A 22,586-nucleotide genomic window follows, 5' to 3' on the forward strand; every position below is an offset into this window, starting at 1 on the left:
AGCTAAGAAAATAAAACCAAAGTTGTAATAAACTGCAGTTTTTCTTTTAAGATGAAACCTGCAACTGCAGGCTTATTCAGATTATTTGGTGAAATTGAATTTTCACAATATAGAGCATACATGATAAAAGATGCAAGGCAATAAAATCAAATCATTACACTTAAAAAAAAAGAAATTTAGTTTGCAGTACTATCTGCAAAAGAGATGTATCAGCAAAAACTTTCTGTTTTAGCATTTAATTTATAACATTTTGAAAGGATTTTTTCATTTAAAGTGAGATTGATTCCAGAACTCTTGAACTCAGAAAGTTGCTGGAAATGTGTTATCCCTTTAATCTGCGGTTTAAGAGTTCTTGTAATCTGCTTTATGGGGGTTTCATTTAATTGAATATGTGTAAGGTAAGAATATTATTTAAATCAACTTATAATGTAATTTCTAAAGCAATTCTGCCACGGCAGCCAGTCATGAGTGCAATCATCATGATCAGCAGAGGACTGTTGATGGTTACGACTCTCTACATGTTTTCTTTATTTCAAATTAACTTCAGCCAAGATGAACAAATAAGTTCTCTAATTGTGTTTGAGGAACCAGGTCAGCTGGATGAGAACTAACAGGATCAGTTCATTTGAGTGTGAAAGTTCAGCCTTGACCTTAAAAACAGTAGTTTCACAAACACAGTCTTAACTCATGATCCACTTTCTAGCTTTTTCCTTCTCAGTGGCATGTAGCCACTCCAGAAAAGGCTAGTAAGTTGACTTTGAGTTATTCATTTAAATTCATCATGTCAGCCTGGAATAAATAAGCAATGTTTGAAGAAGAGGGCTCAGAATTGAATCACTACTGTTGGTGCGGGAGTTATTTTATACAAAAATCAATAGTATCATGTTGTTATTACGCACATTAAACACACTCTCAAATCCACGCATGCACAGACACATGCACATGCAGCACATTACCTCAGAAACTGCTCTGTAACGCCGCTGCATGCGCCAAGGATCTTCAAGGTGACGGCGGGAGCCCCAGTCAGCGAGTTCAAATGAATTCTTCCCTGTCCGTCCGTGAGACCTTACAGAGTCAGTGAGACCTGTCAGTCAGACTTGAAGTAAATCCTGTGTCTTCCCCTCTGTCCCTTCATGTTTAAGAGAGAGCAGTGGTGTGAATTTGTCTCAGCTATTCAAAAGAGCTTCAGATGCTGCATGCTTGGACGCACACACGTACGTGCACACTTAGCCGATGTCTTATCACCCTCATCTGGGGAAGAGGGGCTGTGTCGAGAGGCCCATTGAGAGGAACAGAGAAAACCATGACAGGGTTTAAAGAAGCAATAGATCTCCTGGGACTGCAAAGTCCTCCCTTTCTGTTTGTGTCATGGGGAGAGAGAAAGTAAGGAGGAAGAGGAGGAGGAAGACAGGCTGACAGAGAAGGACACAGCAGAAGAAGAAAGGGAGGACTGAGTGAGGCAGGAAGAGATAAATGGACAGAGTAGAGAAAGGTAGGTAAAGTGAAGAAGATAGGACGACAGCAGTGAGGAGAGATGGCTTTAGACCTGCACTACAAAGAAGAGTCAAGAAAACAGAGCCATGTTGTGTGCAAAGAGAACAAAGGGTAAGACCGGGTACTAGCCTTTCCAGGAATCAGGCTTTCTTCCTCTATCCCTCCCCTGTGTCTTTAGCTTAGTTTCCTGCCCCCATCTTCAGTATCTCTACCACATTTTATCTGCTGCTCTCCCACTTTTTTTTTTTTTTGTCTCTACTTGCCCCCCTCTTTCTCCAAGTGCGTAGGAGAGTGCTTTCATTTCATGCATGGAACTGTGCAGAGGGTGAACTAATTAGGGTCCATTACAGTTGGCTGTGAGTGATGGTGCTCATGATGCTTTTTATTACAGACTCATAGTTATATCTATCTACAGTACTGTATCCTCACTCACTCACTCACTCACTCACTCACTCACATCTAAAAACAAAAACAAAAAAACACCACCATAGTAAATTTGGTGTACTTGTTTGGTGCAGACAGTGTATAAAAAAAGCAAAATCAAACCACAAAGTCAGGGCATTCCAGTGGTGTCTCACGTCTATAATTAGATGTATTTCCATGTTTTCGGTGGGGGTCAAGCAGGGATAGTCTAGTGTTGAAAAGTGATTGCATCATAACAAACAAATCCTAGAGTGTGCTCAGTGTAGCTGATATATATATATATATATATATGAATTCAAGTTTCTTCTTCCTCAGTGGATAAATTTGATGATTAAACATTAGAGATGTGGTGAACATTTAGAATCAGTAGCATCTTTAAAATCACTATCAAAAACTGTCTTTTTTAAGGCTTTTATTAGTGTTAATGGAGCTGCAACTTCCAAGTCTGAAAAACGAAGCCAACACAGAAGTACCAAAAACAGCACTGGTATGACCAGTGTCTTATGTTAGCTAATGTTATTGAACAATTATTATTGTTGAACAAGTCTGTTACTATAGAAATGATCAGCAAAGCAGGGTTATTATACAATGTTAAAAACTGTGCCAGTTAAACATTTTAAACATTGATTGCATAATGTTTTCAAATTTCCCAGGATCATTTTTTTACATCAGATTTTTAAAAAAAGACACCATTTCATGACCTAGCATGACACTGAAACACTGCTCTAAGTCATCATGTTGCTTTTGAGCTCTCTATTTAGTTCTTTGAAAGCAACTTTTGTAGTTCTCCCTCAATGCACTGATGAAAACGTCTTAGTATTTGGTTGTTACATAAAATTTTGATATGGAAAGTTTTCTTTGATATGTAATCTTAGAATCTAACTTTTAATTGAGTTGTATTTGTAATGCCTTTCAATATACTTTTCTAATTTGGATGCAGAGTAAGTAAAAAGGGAGATCTTTGTAAATAGAAGATTGTCAAGCAAGCACCACAGTACACACACATTTATATCACTGCTGTGATACAAATTGCTGACAGGAGGCATGCAGTGAGAATTTTTTTTTTCTGTTCCTTCAGTGCAAATATGCTCAATTTCATATAATCGTTTTAAATCTGTTGCAATTGTTATTTATATCAAGAATCTGTATGGTCTTATCATTATTGGAAACGGTTCAATGGTAAGTGAGGAGACGTTACATAAAGGCTCTTAACAAGGTCACAAACTTCGTGCAGGATGACATCACTGCATAGTTAAATCCTCATGACTGTGAGTCTTTTCAATGACATCATACTAATCTTATCCCAACCTTGAGCTATGAATGTCTGAAACTGATGTCTGAGCACCTTGAGAGAGGCAAATCTACTTTTCTGGAGCATCTTGTGATAGGACATAATTCTTCAAACATCCCAGAGAGCAGCAGTGGAAGAATTAGAAAGTCCACACCATTATTCCTGACTTCTCTGAGTCATCCCAGAGCAGCGACGAGGTTTTGGGAGGAATGTAGATGTCCAGCTCTGGCTGCTGCTGTTCTATTACTCACTGTGTCGTGTTGGCAGGGGCTCAAGAGACAATCCTCAGACTGGGGCTGAGGTCAGGAACGTGCAGGGGAAATTTGCAGTGTGCTATGTCAGCTAGCATACTCTTTATTTCCCCTCTTGGAGAATGCCTTTCCCTTTCAAACTGCAGCACAACACGTACATTGTTGTATAGTATAGTATACTATAGTATAGCCCCCCCCCCCCCCCCCCCCCCCCCCCCCCCCCCCCACATGCACACACAGCTTGACATCCCTCATTCTTATTACTCCTGTCCTTATGATCTCTGGTGTATGAAGCGTGATTCCATCTGATCCATGTAGGGGGGAGGTGACACCAGATACAAAGCCTAGGCTTCCTCTTTGTGTCAGAGTAAATGAAAGACAAGCAGCCATCAAACAAGGCACATTGTTTTGCTCCAGATGTAAGCCCTTTAATTGTCTGTTTTTGCCATCTTCTTCCTCTCCACATCCACCACCACTCTTCCTATCCTAAACTTGGCTTTTGATAATTGCATACATCTCTTATTTCACAGTCTACTGTCATATAACTTCAAGTGCAGTAAGAGCGAGAAAGGATGGCATTATACTTATTGACAGATATAATTGAATATTCAATTTTCATACATAGACTTTTTGAGAAATCTTGGATGATTTTGCAAAGTTTTGACCAACTCTGTCATTTTCCATGTGCCCACAGCCCATGTTTTCAGTCACACCCAGCCTTGCAACCAATGCCAATGCTGCTGCAGCAGCGGCCGCTGCGTTTAACCCCTACCTTGGCCCAGTGTCGCCCGGCCTGATGCCCGCTGACATCTTGCCCAGCGCCCCTGTACTGGTCACCAGCAACCCCAGTGTCCCCGTACCTGCTGCTGCTGCTGCTGCTGCACAGAAACTCATGAGGACAGACAGACTGGAGGTGAGAAACACACACACATTTATGCTGACAGTCGAAGGGATAAATAGGAAGAATATGACCACATAAGGACATACATACACACACACACACACACACACACACACACACACACACACACACACACACACACCACTGATCACACAGATGAGAGGATTTGCATAATTATTTTGTCACTTTCATATCAGTCACAGATTAATAGATAGATTAACAAAACTCTAGTAAACACTGCATCCGGTGAGGATCTTTTTCCCAGCTATACAAACAGATTGGGCTTTGAAATGTGGGCTGTGCTTATTTGAATATTAAAGGCATGGGTTGGAAAGTCTTGCTTCAACAGTCTCTGTTTGTAGACTTTAATTATGTATCTAGTACACAGTTTCTTTTACAGTAACTATATCCCATTACCATAATACAGTTATTACCCAGACTTAAGCAAAGAGAAAGAGGCGTTAATGAGAGTATCCGTCTACAAACATTACCGTTGTCGATGCTGCATCCCATCAACAGGCAGGAGACAACACTGTGTGACACAACCTCAGGTTATACTGTACCAGTGTGTAATTTTCTGAAAAATCTTTAATTCTTCTATGAAAGCAATCAGTCATGAAACCTGATGAGCGCTGTTCCTCTAGCTGTTTTCAGATAATCATTAATTGGACAGTAAGTCAATCTCATCCATTATGTAGCCCCACCCGGGGAACACTCGCGGCAGAATAATGGGGAAATCGTTGGAGGCAGGCAGGAGGCGTGCAAGAACGTTAGGAAGGTTACATTTAAAATGTAACGTTGGGTGGCTGGGTAATTAATGGAGGTGAGGCTGAAGACGTCTCTTGGCCCGACTAACAAGTGGACGACATGCAGAGTGAGGGAAAGGGTCAGTGACAGGAGAAAAGATAGGAAATCAATTCGTAGACATGTTATGTTTATCAGGGGAGGGGTTGGGGCAAGCAGAGAAAAGGCAACAGAGACAAAGGACAGAGTGGTGCCTGAATTTCACAGAGGAGTCATGACTGGTGAGAAAATTTAAGTTTTGGAAAATTGGAGGCAAGAAGTTGTTAATAGAAGAACATGCAGGCCTTGACGCAGACTGGCGACTGATTGTCTGGCAAAGGATTGATAGCATTCTGCACCAAAGTCCAATAAACAGACAAACAGATATGAAATATTTATTTGCCAAATGTAATAATTGGCAGTCTGTTAATTTTCAGTGTTTTTCCCTTGTAGATATTTGGGGCCAGTGGTCAACACTGCCTGTAGTGCTCAGCCCTGTGTGTGCTGGTGAAGCGTCTTTATTGGGAGAATTCATATCCTAGCCTCATTTATCAGGAACTAGGTTTGCTAAAAATATCTTAGAGAAAAGGGCCAGCCATATTTTAGTTTCTAGTGTGTAGTTCAAAATAAACATAGCTGGAATTCAGTGGACTGACACACATAGCAGTCAGAAGATATGTTACAGACCGTTTCCTTGAGGCTGAGAGAAATTCCTATTTTAGAAGACAATCCTCCAGACTGTTTTCCTGAGAAATGTTTTCCAGCAGTCTCTCTGTCTATCTTGTATAGAGCCATACTGCAGCATTTCAGCGTGCATAAAATCATATGTTGCTTACCTGCAACCATGGTGATGTAAATGGCTCAAAGGGACAGTTACCATGGGGACAGAAATATGATTAACAGGCCATTTATTTGTTTGTCCAACTCAGAACTTTCACTGGGTTAGCTCTGTCTAATGCATGATTAGCTGCTGTTCAGAGAAACACACCAGGTTCAGAGAACATGCGACTGTCTCCCCTTTCTTCACAAATTTTTTTTCTATGCCAGCAACACTCACTTCAACACCCAATGACTCTCACTCTGTCTCCTTGATCCCCATCTCTGTCCTTTACTCTTTATTCATCAGCCAGTCTTACATTCTCCTTTCTCTCCCTTGTTTCCTCCCTCACTCCCTCCCTCCCTCCCTCCCTCACCCGCCTCTCCAACATCTGCCTGACAACAAGGCAGTCTGTTTTTTTTTTTTTTTTTTTTTTTTTTAAATAAGACCAGTAGCAACAGTGGTGATCATAGCAGTGGTGGGGAATTAATGTGTGTGAGCGTGCATGTGTAGCTGTGCATTCGTATATTTATATCTTTGTAGACGACTCCTACCCCGTTGCTCACGCAAATCAGTGATTGTGGATGATGAGCTGTCATGAAAGGAGACAGAGCAGGTTTGGTTTGTAGATAACTGCGCTGGTGGCCTTTTGTCTGGCAGCCGGTCCACCACAAATCAAATCCTTTATGCATGCAGACAGTGAGACTGGTCAACAGACATTTGGTGAATGTTTTTTTTTTTTTTTTTCATAATAACTGATTGATCGATACAGCATACCATGAAATGAGATTTCATTGGGTGTAGGGTAGGGCAGACTCAAACGGAGATCTTAAGTTATTGCAGAGCTTTTTAAGTGCCAAAATGTAATTCTGTAAAAAAAAAAAAAATGCTGCCTCATAAATTATATGTGCACCCACCTGTGTGTGTGTGTGTGTGTGTGTGTGTGTGTGTGTGTGTTTGTTTGTGTGTGTGTGTGTGTGTGTGTGTGTTTGTGTGTTTGTGTGTGTGTGTGTGTGTGTGTGTGTGTGTCTTGGAGAGAGAGAGTTATTTTGTGTGGGCTGCTGATTACGTCAGCTGCAGCCTCCCTTGAGGGTAACCAACCTCATATTTCCCAGGAGCCTCATTGGGCTCCTACATTCAGGCTGAGGTAATCACTTTCCCAACTGTTCACGCAGGTGCTGCCCCCTTCTGTTTTGTATAAGAAAGAACATCAACAGAGCTCATTTGAATAATGGATAAAGTTTGTGTGATTGATGAGTCTGTAAATGCTGGTTACGGTCTGTTCTGCTTATCAATCAACAGTAATGGCCAAACCTGTCATTAAGATTGGTTAGCTCTGTCTGGTAAAGTGATTGTCAAGTTCTGAAATGACTGCACAGATTGATTACTTCATCAAATGTGAAGTAAAGTGAACAGTAACTTCATAATGTGTGTGTGTGGGTCTGGTGTTTGTGTGTTTTTCTGTACCCAAGTGTCTGTATTTCAGGTTTATGATCAAATTTGTAATGTCATGTAAACAAAATAAAAGAAGTGAAATGTGTGTTTGTGCCCAAAGGTGTGTCGGGAATACCAGCGGGGCAACTGTACACGTGGGGAGAACGACTGTCGCTTTGCCCATCCTGCAGATAGCACTATGATTGACACCAACGACAACACAGTCACTGTGTGTATGGACTACATTAAGGGCCGCTGCTCGAGGGAGAAGTGCAAGTACTTTCACCCTCCAGCTCACCTGCAGGCCAAGATCAAAGCCGCCCAACACCAAGTCAACCAGGCTGCGGCTGCTGCAGCCATGGTAGGTATCTGTCCACAGATTATACCACCAAGAAGGACGCAAGCAAAGGAACATCTAAAGTATCATGGCCTCCTCAGCCCTGTGCAGCCAGAGGAATTACACTTAAATCAAATATAACCAGTATTGTTATGTTAAAAATCAAGGACAAGCCAGTCTTGATTTTTATGTAATGACATAAAACAAATCATTAAGCTCTCCTAATGTTCATGTGGGCCACATAAACATGACCTGGGTAATTCTATCTGGGTTTTGAGTACATACAGTGTACTACAAACACTTGTGACACAGATGTTGACTGAAACATCTTCTCCCCTGTGCTGTTACTCAAGCTCCTTGCACACATTCCAGTCTCCACTGTCCCTGCTCCCTTCAGTTCTGACACAATGCACTCAATACACACACAACGCAGTATGAAGATACAGAGTCGATGTGTGCTTTATTAGTGGCAGGCTGTAGTGATCATGCTAGTATGTGACTGAGCCTCCTGCTCCCCTCCTCCTGCTCCTCCTTGTTTTGCTGCTTTGTTAGTTCTACAGTGTATTTTGCTGCTGTTCAAGGTCAGTAGGTACGTTAAATTGTTAACTACTGTTCATTCCAATCCTGTTTCTGCAATGCAGTGATATTTTTTTTTTTTATAAAAGGACACAATACGGTTTTGCTGAGCCAAGTATAATAGATTCATTATGCAATCCAGAAAGGAGGGTAAACTTGATCTCAGTTAGCCCTTCACCCTTAAATTACTCCATAAAGTCAAATTAGTCATAATATTTGAACATTACCAGTACTTTTTTACCTCTCTTCTCTGTGTGATGTTAATTCTTTTATTCTTAATTAGCTTCAATGGCATTTAAAATGACAATTAGTGGTGGAAAAGCTAATTTTACAGTGTGGCCACAGACTCGGATTAGTTGCATAGCACACCTACAAAGTGCTTACACAAAGGATATGGAACATCAATTAAATTATACAGGAAACAGAAAAAGCCAAATAAATGACAATAAATAGAATAAAATAGTATAATAAAGACCAGGAAATATAAAATTGTACAAATTATGCAGTGTAAAAAGTAGTATTTTTATCTGATATCTGAAAGAAAGTCCTGAAGCAGCTTTCGAATACACCAGCTTTATATTTAAACAGGAAATCTTTATGTTGATAATGGATGATTGATTGTGCCAGTTTTACAAAAGGTATTTGTAATTCGAACTTGCACAGTGTTTGACTTGGTTCAGAAAGTGGTGACAGCAGGTTGTCCAGTCACAGCAGACTGTAAGTATACCCAGCATCTGGAGCAGGAGCCATGTAGCCATATATTACATGATAAGCCTGTTTGGAAACAGTAATATAGAATTTCCTTAAATTTGAATGTAACAAATCTGGTTAATCCTCCTTTCTGGACTAGAACACCATTGCACTCAAAGTTGTAGCTTGTGAAACAGAATTTTCCTCTGACAATAAATTATGTGAAGGGCCATAATTCTTTTCAGTAACCCTACAGCCATTAATGTGCATGCCCTAGTCTTGTTATTGTTGTATATTGCATTTCAATGATTTGTTTTTTTATTTGTTTGTTTGTTTGTTTTTTTTGTTTGTTTTTTCTCACCAACCCACACTGCACTGCTGCCCCCATGATGCACCTCCGCTTGCTGGTTTATGTTAATGCGCTTGAACCCCATTGGCCCATTGCCATCATGTGCTCGCTGCCTGCTAATTAAGACTCAATCGGCTGTCAAATCACTGAAGCGACCCCTCGACGCAACTTTTGACCTGGTACTTTGACCTTTCACCTTTTAGCTTGGCATGTAGCTGTGATTTAGTGGATATGCTTTTGTAGTTTTAAAATACAGTAGATACTTAATGATCTGAACTGAGGAAACACTGCGGGGTGATGAACTGATTGCAGCCATTGGGTGTGTAACATAAACAAATTGATAATTTTGAGTATTAATTTAAAACATCTGTGGCCAAAAAGGAAAAGGGCTTGAATAGGAAACCCTACACAATGTTCACTGTCGATGGTCAGTTCATCACCTTAAGTGAATTTAAAAAGCAATTAATTGCTGGCATGAAAATGTAGTATTTTAGTGTCTGTTAAGGTATAGTAGTCTTTGCATGATTTTGTCACTTCCCATAATGCATGTGTAATTGTTTAAGAGGTGTCATGAGAGTCTTAACATTGGCTTATAGTGTACTATTATCATGGAGTTGGCAGTGCAGCTTTCCCTAACTACATCATTTCTGTTGATGGTCCAACAATCAATACAATAACTTGTATTAAAGCTGTCATTATAGTTCTGTTTACAGAAAGATTTATATAGATATTATATTGTGTGCAGTTTTTAAAATCATATCATGAGGTTGATGACATTGTGTTGAGGACTGTGTTTTGTTGTCACTAGCAAGATAGACGTCACAGTTTGTCAGCTAGCGCCACTGTCTTGCTCTGACAGAGGTAGTGTAGTCCACTGCTTGCTTGCCAGTGTTTGTAATAATAGCTGTTTGGAAGGGCAACTTTATCTTCTAACGAAATTCTTTCTTCTCTCTGTCCTGAATGTCACTGCTATCATCCTTTTATTTCCCTCACTTCCCATCCCTTTATTTTGGTGTTGTCCCCTCATCAGGGGCTCCCTCCCGTCTTGCCTCCTTTACCAAAGAGACCTGCACTTGAAAAAGCCAACGGTGCCACCACAATGTTCAATGCTGGCGTATTCCAGTACCAACAGGCCCTGGCCAACATGCAGTTTCAACAGCAGGCTGCCTTCATACCATCAGGTAAGGTCTGAGCTTTCTTTAACCCATGTTTGTGGCAGTTATCCCATCAGTACTGGCTGTCAAATCACATGTAGTTTCTCATGAAACTCACTGATTATGTTTTGCTGTGAATGGCTGAATGACTGTGTGATTTCATCGTTGGTGACATGATGGAAACACTTGCATGGACTTAATTGCACATGTGTGTGCAGGGTTGTTGTTTTTTTTTTAAGACACTGTAACTACTGTCTTCTGCATATTTATTTAACATAAGAGCTTAGTTTCACACATTGTGATAGAATGGTCTTTGTTTCTGCCATAGCAAAAGTTGTCCATATTCTGTTAATATCAGTATTATTAATGGCTTAACTATATATCATTTCTACTGTCTTTTATTGCCTTATTTTTGATTGATTATTTATTATCTATTTCTTTTTCTGAAAGTGTTTTCATTTCACATAATCAACTGAAAATCAAAACCTATCCCAAAAACATTGCAGAAGGGGTTGCCATTATGTTTTTTCAGCCCTAACAAGTATCTTCAGAGCCTCCTGTCAGGCTGTATCCAGCCTCTGCAGTCAGGGCATCCTGACAGGCAAAACCCAGAGAACCAAAAGCTGAGTGCATCTCATTATAGTGAGCACAGAATAACAAGGTGAACCAGATGATCCATCAACATTTTTTATCAACCTTTCTTTTCTTTCACCTTGATTTAGGCAGCTGGACGGTGAGATGACACAGTTTAGAGAGCTTTTATTGAGTAAATCAAACTAAAGCTGCATAGTGGGGGAACAGAATAGGGATTTTGCAGAGAGAGAGGACTTGTCTCCCCTCTAGTCCCAGTGAAAATTATGCCCTTAATATACAGCTTGTGCAACACACACACACACACACACACACACACACACACACGCACGCAGCTTATTTGAACCACTCTCCTCTGGCCGCTGCGTAGTCATCTTACACTGTGTCCCATATTCTCATCTGACAGCCTAAGAATAGCCTGCCATCGATTCCCGTCTGTGAGAGATTCGAATACTCAGATCCTCATATGTCCCACGCTATTGGACTGTCAGGTCACTGCAACACACTTTGAGGATTTTGAAAGCAGGTCATTCAGAACTACCACTGTGCAAACAGCTGCTACACGGCTGACAGGAAAATGGGACCACTGGTAGTGTTTAATTTGCCCTTCTATTTAATGGAGCAGTCAAACAGTAAACTGGGGCTGGACAGGCAGACTACCACGACTGTCCCCACTGAGCTTTCATGCACATGCTTCCTTTGCCGTGCTGTATGTCTGTTGGCAGCAACTGTGATGTGTATAAAGCAATGATTAATATGTTTATTTATCAGTAATCAATTTTGTTACATTTTCAGCTATTGCATTAAGGCCAAAGGGTTTAAATAATCAGAGCACTGTTTTAATCCATTATTGTTTGACTTTATAACACTTGTAATGGTTTTTTCTTGATTTCTTCTCCTCCCTATTCACTCCACTCCCTGCTGCAATGCATGATGGGCAGGCTCGATATTGTGCATGACACCTGCAACAAGTGTTGGTAGGTGCCAGCTTTCCTTACTGATTATCTCTGAGCTCATTTTAGTCACTCACGTTTCATTCAACTCACCACATAGTGTGAGCACATTCTCCATTTTGTGAATTCAGACTTTGACATTAAACCGAAATGGCATATGTAATCTCTTTTCAATGCAAATGATAGGATGGCTGATTAAAACATGAAACGCAAATTTTGATTTTCAACTTAATTGTGTAATTTCAATTGGGAGCTATGTGTTTTATTATATTCTGCAATACATCTTTGTGGTATGGAATGAACCTCTTCTTGCTCTGCCATAGGTCTGTCTGTCACCTAATGCTTGTTGCAGTTCACCCCCACCCCCCCAACCCCTGCTTCATTATCCTTCCATCCTAAGCTCTCTAACCTCTGGAGCATCTCATTATACTGTCTGGCTATGCGTGCCATATACACATGAGGACTTATTATTGGTAGTATAAGTTGCGGTAGAAGTAGTAGAGGTTGTTGTAAGTTTAATTTTTGTTTTATGTTTTAATTGGAGTGTTATTGCAGTTTTTTATGGAGGAAGTATGAATATGCCCCAAAATAGACAGTAAAATACGTACTACCATCTGTATTTATATTTTGCTCTTCAATTTGTCAGTTAGTTACCTTGTACTCTTAGGAATTTCTCTGATGTTTCTTCCTGTCGCTATCCCTTGACTCTTGAAGTTTTGTTGTTAGAAAGATCACTAAAACTTTCTCATGTTTATTAGCATTCTACAGACAGACATAAAGATTAAGTGTAACATAAAAAAAATATCTGCTCTGGTTCAACTGCCTGTGTGATCTTTCCCTCCAAGTACCCATGATGCACGGTGCTACTCCAGCCACTGTGTCTGCAGCCACCACATCTGCCACAAGTGTTCCCTTTGCAACCGCAACAGCCAATCAGGTTTGCTCCTCTCCTGTCTCCTCTCACTCTCTTTTACTGCTGGTACCAGCTCTGACTTTTCAGCATCTGTTGGTTGAATTCATTTATTTATTTTTAACCTTATGATTTCAATGTGCCTCTTAATGAAAAATGCATGAGGCTCATCTCTGATCTTTGCAAACTATTCAGGTCAGCAGATACTGTGATTATCTAGATAATTACTATGCTTATCTTTATTATCAATTTAGGTTGAAGTGGTGCTTGTCCTCATTTCCACTGATGTCCCTGTCTCCCTCCTCCTTCTCCCTCCTTCTGTTTATCGCTCTCTGCCTTTTCTTTCTCTCTTTTCCCCCCTCTCAATCAGATTCCAATAATATCTGCAGACCATCTGACTAGTCACAAGTATGTGACCCAGATGTAGGAGTCTCAATCAGAACAGTATGTACTTCACCTCTTTTCAACATCTCACACACTGTATTCAGACCAGTAGCCTACAGTCATGGTTACTTTTCTCCCAAACAGCTATGAAATTGTTACATGAAGGAGTTGCAACAACTGCATGTTTTACAGCTGACAATATTGTTTGTTTAGACAGTCACCATTTTTTGTAAACATCTCTATTATCCAGTCATTTATGTAATGCAGAAAAATTTGTCATTTTCTTATTACACATACAAAAACCAAAATGTAAAAAACGACAAGTTGTAGTTTACCTGCCTACCTCACAACAACTACAACACAACTACCAAATGTGCATATCCCAAAATATCAAACTATTCCTTTGAGGAAGAGGGTTGAACTCAGCACTCAAAGCCACCGGACATCCATTTATTTCCTGTTTGCTAAATCTTACTTGGTCACTGAAGTTTTAGAGGTCATGCGCCATCAGTAGTGAATCAGACCTCCTTTGCTCCCTTGATTCCTCCCTGATGTGGTTCAGATTCCTGTTCAATGTGCGACTTGGCAAGTGAAAAATACATAAGAAGTTGATTATAGCCACCGATTCCTCACTTTCACTTTTAAAATACAGGAGTAAATCACTCATAAATTGTTCAAATCCAGCCCAATACTCTAAGGAATTACATTCATATTGAACACTTCAGCACTAATCTTTTATTTATGTTTATTAATGGCAACATTTAGGAAGTACAGGAAGTAATGAGCCCTGAGTTTTCCTCCAGAACTGTGATTAACCTTTTGTTTGCCTTTTTATTCACTGTACAATCTTTCCCTAACTGTAACCAAGTGTTTTAGTTGTCTAATCCATCATGGTAACCTTAACCATCCCATAGCATAGGACATATTATAGAAAGGAGGCAAGCAACGTTGTCAGTGGACATAAAAGACTGTTGTCACTGACTGTAATTTGGGTTTTGCAGAATTTATCAGTATTGATGTTTTTGTCTGGCGGCAGGTTGACGCTGTTTGTCCCTGATGTGAAATAAAGGGTCAGATTTCAAGACAATAAGAAACTCAAGAATCTCAACTCAGCTCTTTTTTTACAATTTGTCCTTGTGATTCACTTGTAATTTGCTGTGTCTTGTGAACTTCTTTCCAGATGGAATTGGAGTGTGCCGGTGTCCAGTCCAAGATTAGCGGTCACCCTTCATGCCTGTAACATCAAGAGCAAAACGGAGAACCAAATCTAAACTGGTTTGGAATAAATCTGCATGTTAACATAGGAGGCACAGTTTGTTAGGATTGTTTTCATGTGTACTTCATGCACACTATTACACAACAACAGAAAAGAACATCATTTGCATTACAGACTGCCTTTCGCTCTGTAGAGGCAACTTACCTTTATTCACCGGACACACTTTGAATGTTAAAATGAGGTTAATGTGTGGAGCGGTCGTTAAAAAAAAATCGACTGCTGGATTGGTACGTCCATTGACCAAGAATCATGACTTATGTTGTTTGTTTGTTCATTGATTGTTGGTCTTTGACCTAAATGTGTTCATTTGTTTACACAAAGGCGCACCTTGTATTTCAGTTGAGGTAAAAGAAACAAATAATCTGACTGAATCACATATGCATGCACAATGATTTTCATTACGATTTTATTTTGTTAAACCAGTGATAAGGGAAATTACATGAGTGCACTCAGAGGCAAAATAGCAACTGAATGTCTGTGAGGTGTCTTTCAAACCTTTGTAGCCTACCTTTCTATCTCTTAAGCACATGTCTTTAACCTTGCAGGCATCCCTGTAAAGTGCCATACATCTCAAAATAAATGAATGGTATTCAAGCAGTGTTACAAAGTATTAAACTCAACACTTCCCTTTAATACGTCTCTATTTTCTCTCTTGGACAGCATGTAGTGTCCAATGTCGTGACCTGTCATTACCTGTGATTCCAACTAGCATCACTGCTGATTAGATTACCTTCCCCGGATTGTCTGCTTTACTCAAATCTTCTACTGAATGAATAGATTTTTAATTTTTTTTTTTCTTAGACCTTATTGTTGATGTCAGTTGTTTAGACAGGAAATGACTGGATCTGTGCAGACAGATCTCTCCATGTTCATTAAGACTATTGACTCTAAAAGTCAGATGAGTTGTTTGTGCGTGAGAGACCAAAGACTCTCCCAACGATGAAGATGTAATGATGAATAGCTTTGAAACAACAGGGCGGTCAGTTGGTATCCAAAGTGCTGTGATACAGAAGTCAAAATCTATAGTGCAACTGGTGATGGATATGTGATTTGTATGACCTGATTTGTTTTTCATTTGTATGGTTACACATATTTTAAGGCAGGTTGTAAAAGTAGATTTAGTGTAATGTATATATAGTCTGACATATTTAAGAATATTTGTTAAATACGTCTACCTGAGAACTGTTTTCAGATAGTCAGCCAAAGTCTTTTTGTGTCACTGTTACTAGATATTGTGGGTAGACTAGTGGGGCGAGCCCAATGAAGGATCGGGTGTTTAGAGTAGATCTCTAGAACTCTTTGTTTTTGTTGTGTTCTGGGTGTTCTTCAGGCATATTTAATTGGTGGATAGTACAGGGAAAGTGGCAAGAATTTAAACGATTGTATTACTCATCCAAAGCCTTAGAATGTACCATCGGGTCAGCACAATGCAACATGCCATTTTGAACCATCCAGATGCCTAATCCACGCCATATTAATTATAACACACACACAGAGCACTATGTAATTGTCACTTTTTTTGTCAGTGTTTTCTTAACTTTCTTGTAGTTTTTCTTTAGATGAGGAGTGTTTTACTTTATTTTGTTTGGATGATATTTTGATATTAGTTCTGATTTTTAGTTTTGCTTATTATATTTATCTTTCTTATAATGAATATAAGGTAAAAGTGTGTGTTTGTGTGTTCCTCATGCACAGTTTCCTGAAATTCCATGTAATGTTGATTTTAGTATGATTATGATTGTAAACTCAATATTTTCTACGTTATGCATATTGTTGAACTGTATGCATATTGTTCATTTCTCTAGTCTTTTTGTGTTCTTTGAACAAAGATGTTTTATATGAGTATCTAACAGTGATGAATAATAGAACAGAGAGGCTGAGTTGTCACTGTGGCAACCGTTGCCGATAACCGAGTAATATTTTAATGATTGTAAGGTTTGTAACTAGTCATATAAGAAAAAAAAGACTATTATAAAAATCTAGTTCTTAGATGTTTAGAGTAAAGATGTTATTTTCTACTGTATCCATTTCAAATAGTAACTATTGTTTTAATATTTTTACTCTCCCTGGAAATTGGGCCATGTTGGAAAACAAGCTGCATATTTGATCACTTTTTCAGGGGCGTTGCTGGCGGGGTCAGGTGAACGTGGTGAGTAGGGAACTGAGTCTGCACACTCATCTCTTCCTCAGCCAACTGCAAACAACAAGGGTGGGGTGGGGAATCTTGAGGCGATAAAGGTGATAAAGGTTGACTTTTTTGCACTTCTGTACATAGTCAAAAAAGAGAGAATCATGTATATTGAGATCTTATTTTGAATAAAAAAAAAATAATGTCTATAATGACAAGGAATTTTGCTAGGATAACAAAAAAAATCTTATGAAAGGCTGAACAAAATTGCTTGCATCAAAAGGGCACTGAGTTCTCACTCTCCTACCCGTTTCAGAAAAGGCCAAGTGTTGCTCTTCTTTTTTGTCAGCAGCTTGTAGTTTGCCAGGTAACCTTCCGGAGGAGGCGTCCACTACCCTCCAGCGTAAGGGCCTGACTGGGTTTGTCTGGTCCCCTAACCTGCCTGTACTGACAGGTCTGTGTGTCATGGGCACGCCCTCCCAGGCCCAACCAATCACAACACGTCCTGTCTCTTTACTTTACTCAGAGAGGAATGCATGTTAAAGGAAATACATATACCGTTTAAAAAAATCATGACACAGTAATACTGAATAAGAAAACATGTTACACAGAAAGATGTATTTACAGTATACAATATTCTATCAATGTAATGGAATAAAATATATATAAAAATACAAAAATAGAATAGTGGTTTATTTAAAAAAAAAAAAAAAAGATTCCTGAGAATATACTCACTAAAGTTTCACCACTTGGAGAGTCAAAATACATGCAACACAGACACCATAGTTATAAGTATGTTCTTTCTGTTAATGTAAGCTGTGCTTCTAGTAGATGAAACTGACCAAACAGGAATGTAGTTCAACATCAGGCAGAATTTAAGAATAATTTCAGATTGAAATACTCTTTGGTGGTTTGGTCATAAACTTGTTAGTTTGAAATTTTGTCCTGATCATCTTTGTCATCTCTCATCTTCTACAAGCACGCATGCTTACGTTTATGATATAATGTAAACTGAACTTTTTTTCGTTTGTTGTTTGTTTTCTCTGCTTGTAGTGCTAATATGATGTATTCTGTCTTCTGCTGCAGTTTGTTTCTGCTTGTTTTACTGTTCCAGGCCCCCTGAAAGGATGTGTCATGTTTGCATGCCGGCCACCTGTAGAGAAAACCACTGATTGCCACAGTCTAAAGCCATAAAATATAATCTCATCACAATGAAATGTGGGGGAAGAAACCAGAAATGACACAGAGGTGGGAAATGGTACCCTCTGAACCTGGTATGAATGAGTTTGCTGGGGTTTTATTAACTACAACATCATGTAATAATTAAAGTCATGAATGTAATTAATGGAACCTGTGGTGTGCCAACTTTGAAGGATAAGAAGTAAGTAAGTAGCTTCTTGACACATTTTTTCATGTGGCCTGTATTGCTATATTGATTCTTGCTGTTATGAATAAAAAACATAATAAAAATTTACAAATGAACTGAAGTAAAGAAGAATTTCCTTGAGACACACTGTTTCATTTAGAGTGTAAAAATACTCCATTACAGGTACTGCACTCAGAATCGTACTTCATTATTAACAGATGAACGTATCAAAGTATTTGATTGGCAGAACAATTTGTGTTATGCTAATATATATTATTGGATTATGCGATACTGATACAATACATTACTGGTGCAATAAGATAAATACAAAAAAAGATACAGAAAGGAACAAAATGAAGACTAACCAAGTCACAAGAAATAATAAGAGATAATAAGAGATATGAAATAAATGAAATTATCATCAGGAGTTGTCAAACTGATGCTCATTTCCATAGTCAACCCTACAAACTAATTGCAACAAAAAGTAAATCTAACAAGCAAAGCAAAAATTATAACTATAATACATTATTACTATAACAAGTTATAGCACCTAGCAAAAGTTATACTTGAGGTTGAATTAATTCTTAAGTCTGACAGAATGACACCCATTTACTGTGTTTTTGTAGTAACATTAATAATTATTCTTATTCATATACAACAAGCATATAAAAACATTAGTCTAGGATGCTACAGATATATGTTTAGTCTCTACCAGTGCACCCGTTCACTCCACATCAGTTCTGGTGTTCTACACATGACACATCAATGTGACCTACCCACTGAAGCTTCTAATTAGGAGCAAAAATTTTTAATAGAGATAGAGACATATGCTGATACGTTGCTGAAATCTGACTTAATTTAGACGCAGCTCTTCAAGAAGCAGTCGGTCAGTGGGCTGAGGGTCATCTTGAAATGTTGAGGTAGCCTACTTCATTCACCTATAGCACATTGTGGAGGAGACAAGGTCCATGTCAGCATTTTAGCATGTAAAATGAAATGCAATAAACTACAAGACTGCCCCCCCCCCCCGCCCCCTTCACTGACACAGGTGTTTTCAGTTAATGTGGCTGATTAGACCTCAAGGGTTCAAGTGCTGTCTGCGCAAGTCCACACAGTCCTCAAAACGCCTAATTAGCCAAAAATAATTGAAGACACCTGTGCTTGTTTGCGAAGGGGCGGGGCCACCAATGTATTTTCAAACTTGTACGACCACCGAAGTAGGAAGATACGCCGCTGGCAACGATGGCTGCCTAATTCCCATGTGGCACGACACTGGGGGCACACACAAGAAAGTAAAACGTTTATTCTGAAGTTAAGTGAGCAAAGCAGCCGGCAAGTGGGCGACAATCGCGGTCACCTGATGCAATTTACATTTCCGGTGAGTGTACAAAGGCGGTGTTTGATTTGTGACACTAACACTACCCTGTTGAAATTCGCGCACTACGCCAGTGTTGTATATACATTGCACTACGTGTAAGTGAACTGACTGAAGGATGCGAGTTGAGACGAATGTGTCCTCTACAGCAAAATTAAAAACCATGCTGCTTGTTCAAAGATGTGATGCACAATATAGCCACCAGATAGCACCATCTCGTCAATTGAGGGTTACAATTCAATAGTGAAAGAACTATGTAGGCAACTGCAGTATCACACAGACAGAGGCTATATAATATGTACATATGTTAATCTATTATTGGAGCTATGCTTCCTTTGCTTTGTCTCTTTCCCTCCATTTCTTCCTCCACTTCTCTTTCCCTCACAGCTTTTGTCCTTCCTTTTTCTTCTCATATCTTGCCTTGCTGTCTTCCCCTCCCTCCATCTTCCTGTCCACAGGCGTTAGTAGCAGACTGTGTCATGTGGCGACTTAATGAAGCAGTGGTGATCCAATAATGGCAGCTTCTGTCGCCCACCTCACAAAGTATGATGTACGACCTCATGTCCGCAGCGCGTCATGAATCTCACTTACCACTGCCCCCTCAACAGCCCTAGTTTTTCAATTAGGCTCCCCTTAAAACAACAAAGACGGCTGAATAAGGTGTGAACGTGTAAGTGATTCTGGGTGTTTAAGTATAAAAAGATTGCACCCCCAACCAAGTTGTCATGTGGGGGGGAGTTGAGCTGTGAGCATTCAGGCGAAAGTGTCCATTAATACACAACAAATGTCATTTAATTAATTACCTCACGGGGGAGGGAAATACTGGGAAATTCAATGAAAATTTAAACACTTCCATTCCTGCATACAGACAAAACATTGATGGTGGATGAGTGTTCAATTAAGGGGTCAGATAAGCAGTTGGATTTCATGTTTTTTTTTTTTGTTTGTTTCTTTTACTGACCCCATTTATGGAGGCAATAATGAGAAAAGGAGGGATGGACTGGAAGAGACACTGCAATGGAGAGAAAAACAATAAGGAGCTGAAATGACTGTAGAGAATGCAGGCAGTGGTTGGAGAACTCAGTCTTTAAATCACTGAATATGTGGCCGGAATTGAAATAATGAAATGCGAGTGTATAAAACAATAATGATGATGTGTTTGTTTTGAGATCAGAGATAAGCAACAGATCGGAGAAACCAGCCATCATAAGGGGTTTTATGTGCACACAAAAAGAGTCGGACAGGTAATTCCAGGGTTGATGCACAATGATCAAAAAGATAGACATCTTAGATTATCATTTTCTTCACTCTTTGACACCTTTACTTCAAAGTAATCATTTCATTATTTTTATGCACCACCCTCCCCACCTTGACTTAAACCCTGCTGCTATGTCTCCCTCTCTGTTATCTGTCTGCTGAGTCACCACTCGACTTTCACTGAGTGCTGCTTAGAGCACGGCTTAAACATCCAATTTTCTCTTGGGTGTACGTGGGAGTGTGTGTGTGTGTGTGTTTGTGTCTGCATACATCCAGGTATATGTGATGGCAGTAAGTGTTGGTGTGTGTATCTGTTTACCTTAAGTGTCTGAGAGTGTTTTCCTGTGCTGATGGAAAAAGGGAGTGGGAGAGTTGCAGAAGGTTAGTCTGATCACATCTCCGCCTGGAAGAGGAGCGGTATCGATCTGACCGGTTGAAGTCCATCACAAAATTTAACGCCAACCGTCTGCTGTGCTGCCAGTAACAGGCCTGTGATTTGGTTGTGTTGTGATGGGGTAGTGTAACTGAATCCTGTTCAAAAACACTTCGGGGAAAATGTCAGTTGCATTCAGGCTTGGCTAAATTTCTTTTTGTTCCCTTATAACATACACTATAACCTACTGTATGTACCAGTCAGTGAAAGTTCTTTAAACACGGTTATCTGATGTTTACTACTTTGTTGCCAATTTCAGGTAAACATGGAAATGTTCAACTTTGACATTCCAAGAGGATTACCTGACTTCAGTCAGTTGCCTTCATACAGCTCTAAGAGAAGATCTCTTCAGATAAGGTGTGGCGGGTAAGTCGAATATCAGTCCTGAAAAAAATTGAAAGCATGTGCCAGTTGGCCCTAATTAGTATAGGTGAACGTCCAAAGTGCAAGAGACTGAAGGGTCGTGTGCAGACACAGAGAAAAGTCAGAAAGAGATACCGTAAGGGAAAGTTGAGAAAATTCCAAAACGAAAATCTAAAGACGGAGCACTGGAATCAAAATGCAAAAGGAACTTTAGTAGATCTGAAGTGGAGGACCTGCTGCAGAGGTTAAGTGTTAATGTAGCATACATTTATTTTAAAAGACCATGTTGCTTTGTAAAATAAGTAATTAAAAAAAAAAGAAAATTATAAATGACAAAAATATTATTGTAATTTAAATATTATATAACTGTAGAAGAGAAGAAAATGCTATAAGCACTTATTTTGCTCAAACATGCCAGCACTCAAATGTGTCTGATAAAAGGGTTCAGTTTTTGTTTCGCCAAACCTGAGAGTATTTTCCCTCGCTCTGAGTCCTTTTAAATCCCATCTGGTAAACTGCAGCCTGTCGTATACCTTTTACTCAAAGTGATTCCCATCTAGCCACTCTACCATAAAGGCCCAACAGATGCAGTGCTGCTGAGATGGTCATCTTTCTGGCAGCCTGGCAGGCCCATCTCAGCAGAGAACTTCTGAAACTCTTAGAGTAGCATTTCAATTTATTGTAGTATTTAACAAATGGGACCTGATGGATTTGGGAAATTGTTTAATTTTTGCCTTGCATTAGAGGCAACAAGTGCTTGTTTTCAAAAGACTGGAAGTTACAGAAGCATGTTTGTCCTTTTTAAATAGGTATTTAATGATGCAGCAAGTAGTTGAACTACAACCTTTAAACTATCAGACCACTACACATCATTTTAAGGCGTATGGTATGACCTTGAGCCTCAACAGAACATCAGTGACATAATCTGCAGTTTACTGAATATTTCAGCTCTTAGATAGCGAAGTCAGGGGGTACATAACAACTGGCAGGGCATTTTGATGACAATATACGGTTCATACAAAGAGGGTACTGAGGGCACAGCTGTACCCT

The 22,586-nt window shown here is 39.5% G+C and overlaps 1 protein-coding gene across 7 annotated transcripts in view; it reads left to right on the forward strand.

Annotated features, from left to right (window-relative positions):
- LOC130167246 (muscleblind-like protein 1) overlaps positions 1-18,224 on the forward strand; it is a 66,818-nt gene extending 48,594 nt beyond the window's left edge. For 2 of the 7 annotated variants that reach the window (XM_056373226.1, XM_056373225.1), the window contains exons 4-11: positions 4,154-4,372; positions 7,516-7,755; positions 9,472-9,525; positions 10,377-10,527; positions 12,033-12,068; positions 12,890-12,981; positions 13,325-13,398; positions 14,519-18,224. In XM_056373226.1, coding sequence (XP_056229201.1) covers positions 4,154-4,372; positions 7,516-7,755; positions 9,472-9,525; positions 10,377-10,527; positions 12,033-12,068; positions 12,890-12,981; positions 13,325-13,381 — 849 coding nt within the window. In that variant the 3' untranslated portion in view covers positions 13,382-13,398; positions 14,519-18,224. The remainder of the gene's footprint in view (positions 1-4,153; positions 4,373-7,515; positions 7,756-9,471; positions 9,526-10,376; positions 10,528-12,032; positions 12,069-12,889; positions 12,982-13,324; positions 13,399-14,518) is intronic. The other 5 variants (XM_056373228.1, XM_056373229.1, XM_056373230.1 and 2 more) reach the window with 5 other exon arrangements.
- The last annotated feature ends 4,362 nt before the right edge of the window (positions 18,225-22,586 follow it).

The sequence above is a fragment of the Seriola aureovittata genome, chromosome 4 (genome assembly GCF_021018895.1).
Source record: "Seriola aureovittata isolate HTS-2021-v1 ecotype China chromosome 4, ASM2101889v1, whole genome shotgun sequence".
In the NCBI taxonomy this organism is placed as follows: domain Eukaryota; kingdom Metazoa; phylum Chordata; class Actinopteri; order Carangiformes; family Carangidae; genus Seriola; species Seriola aureovittata.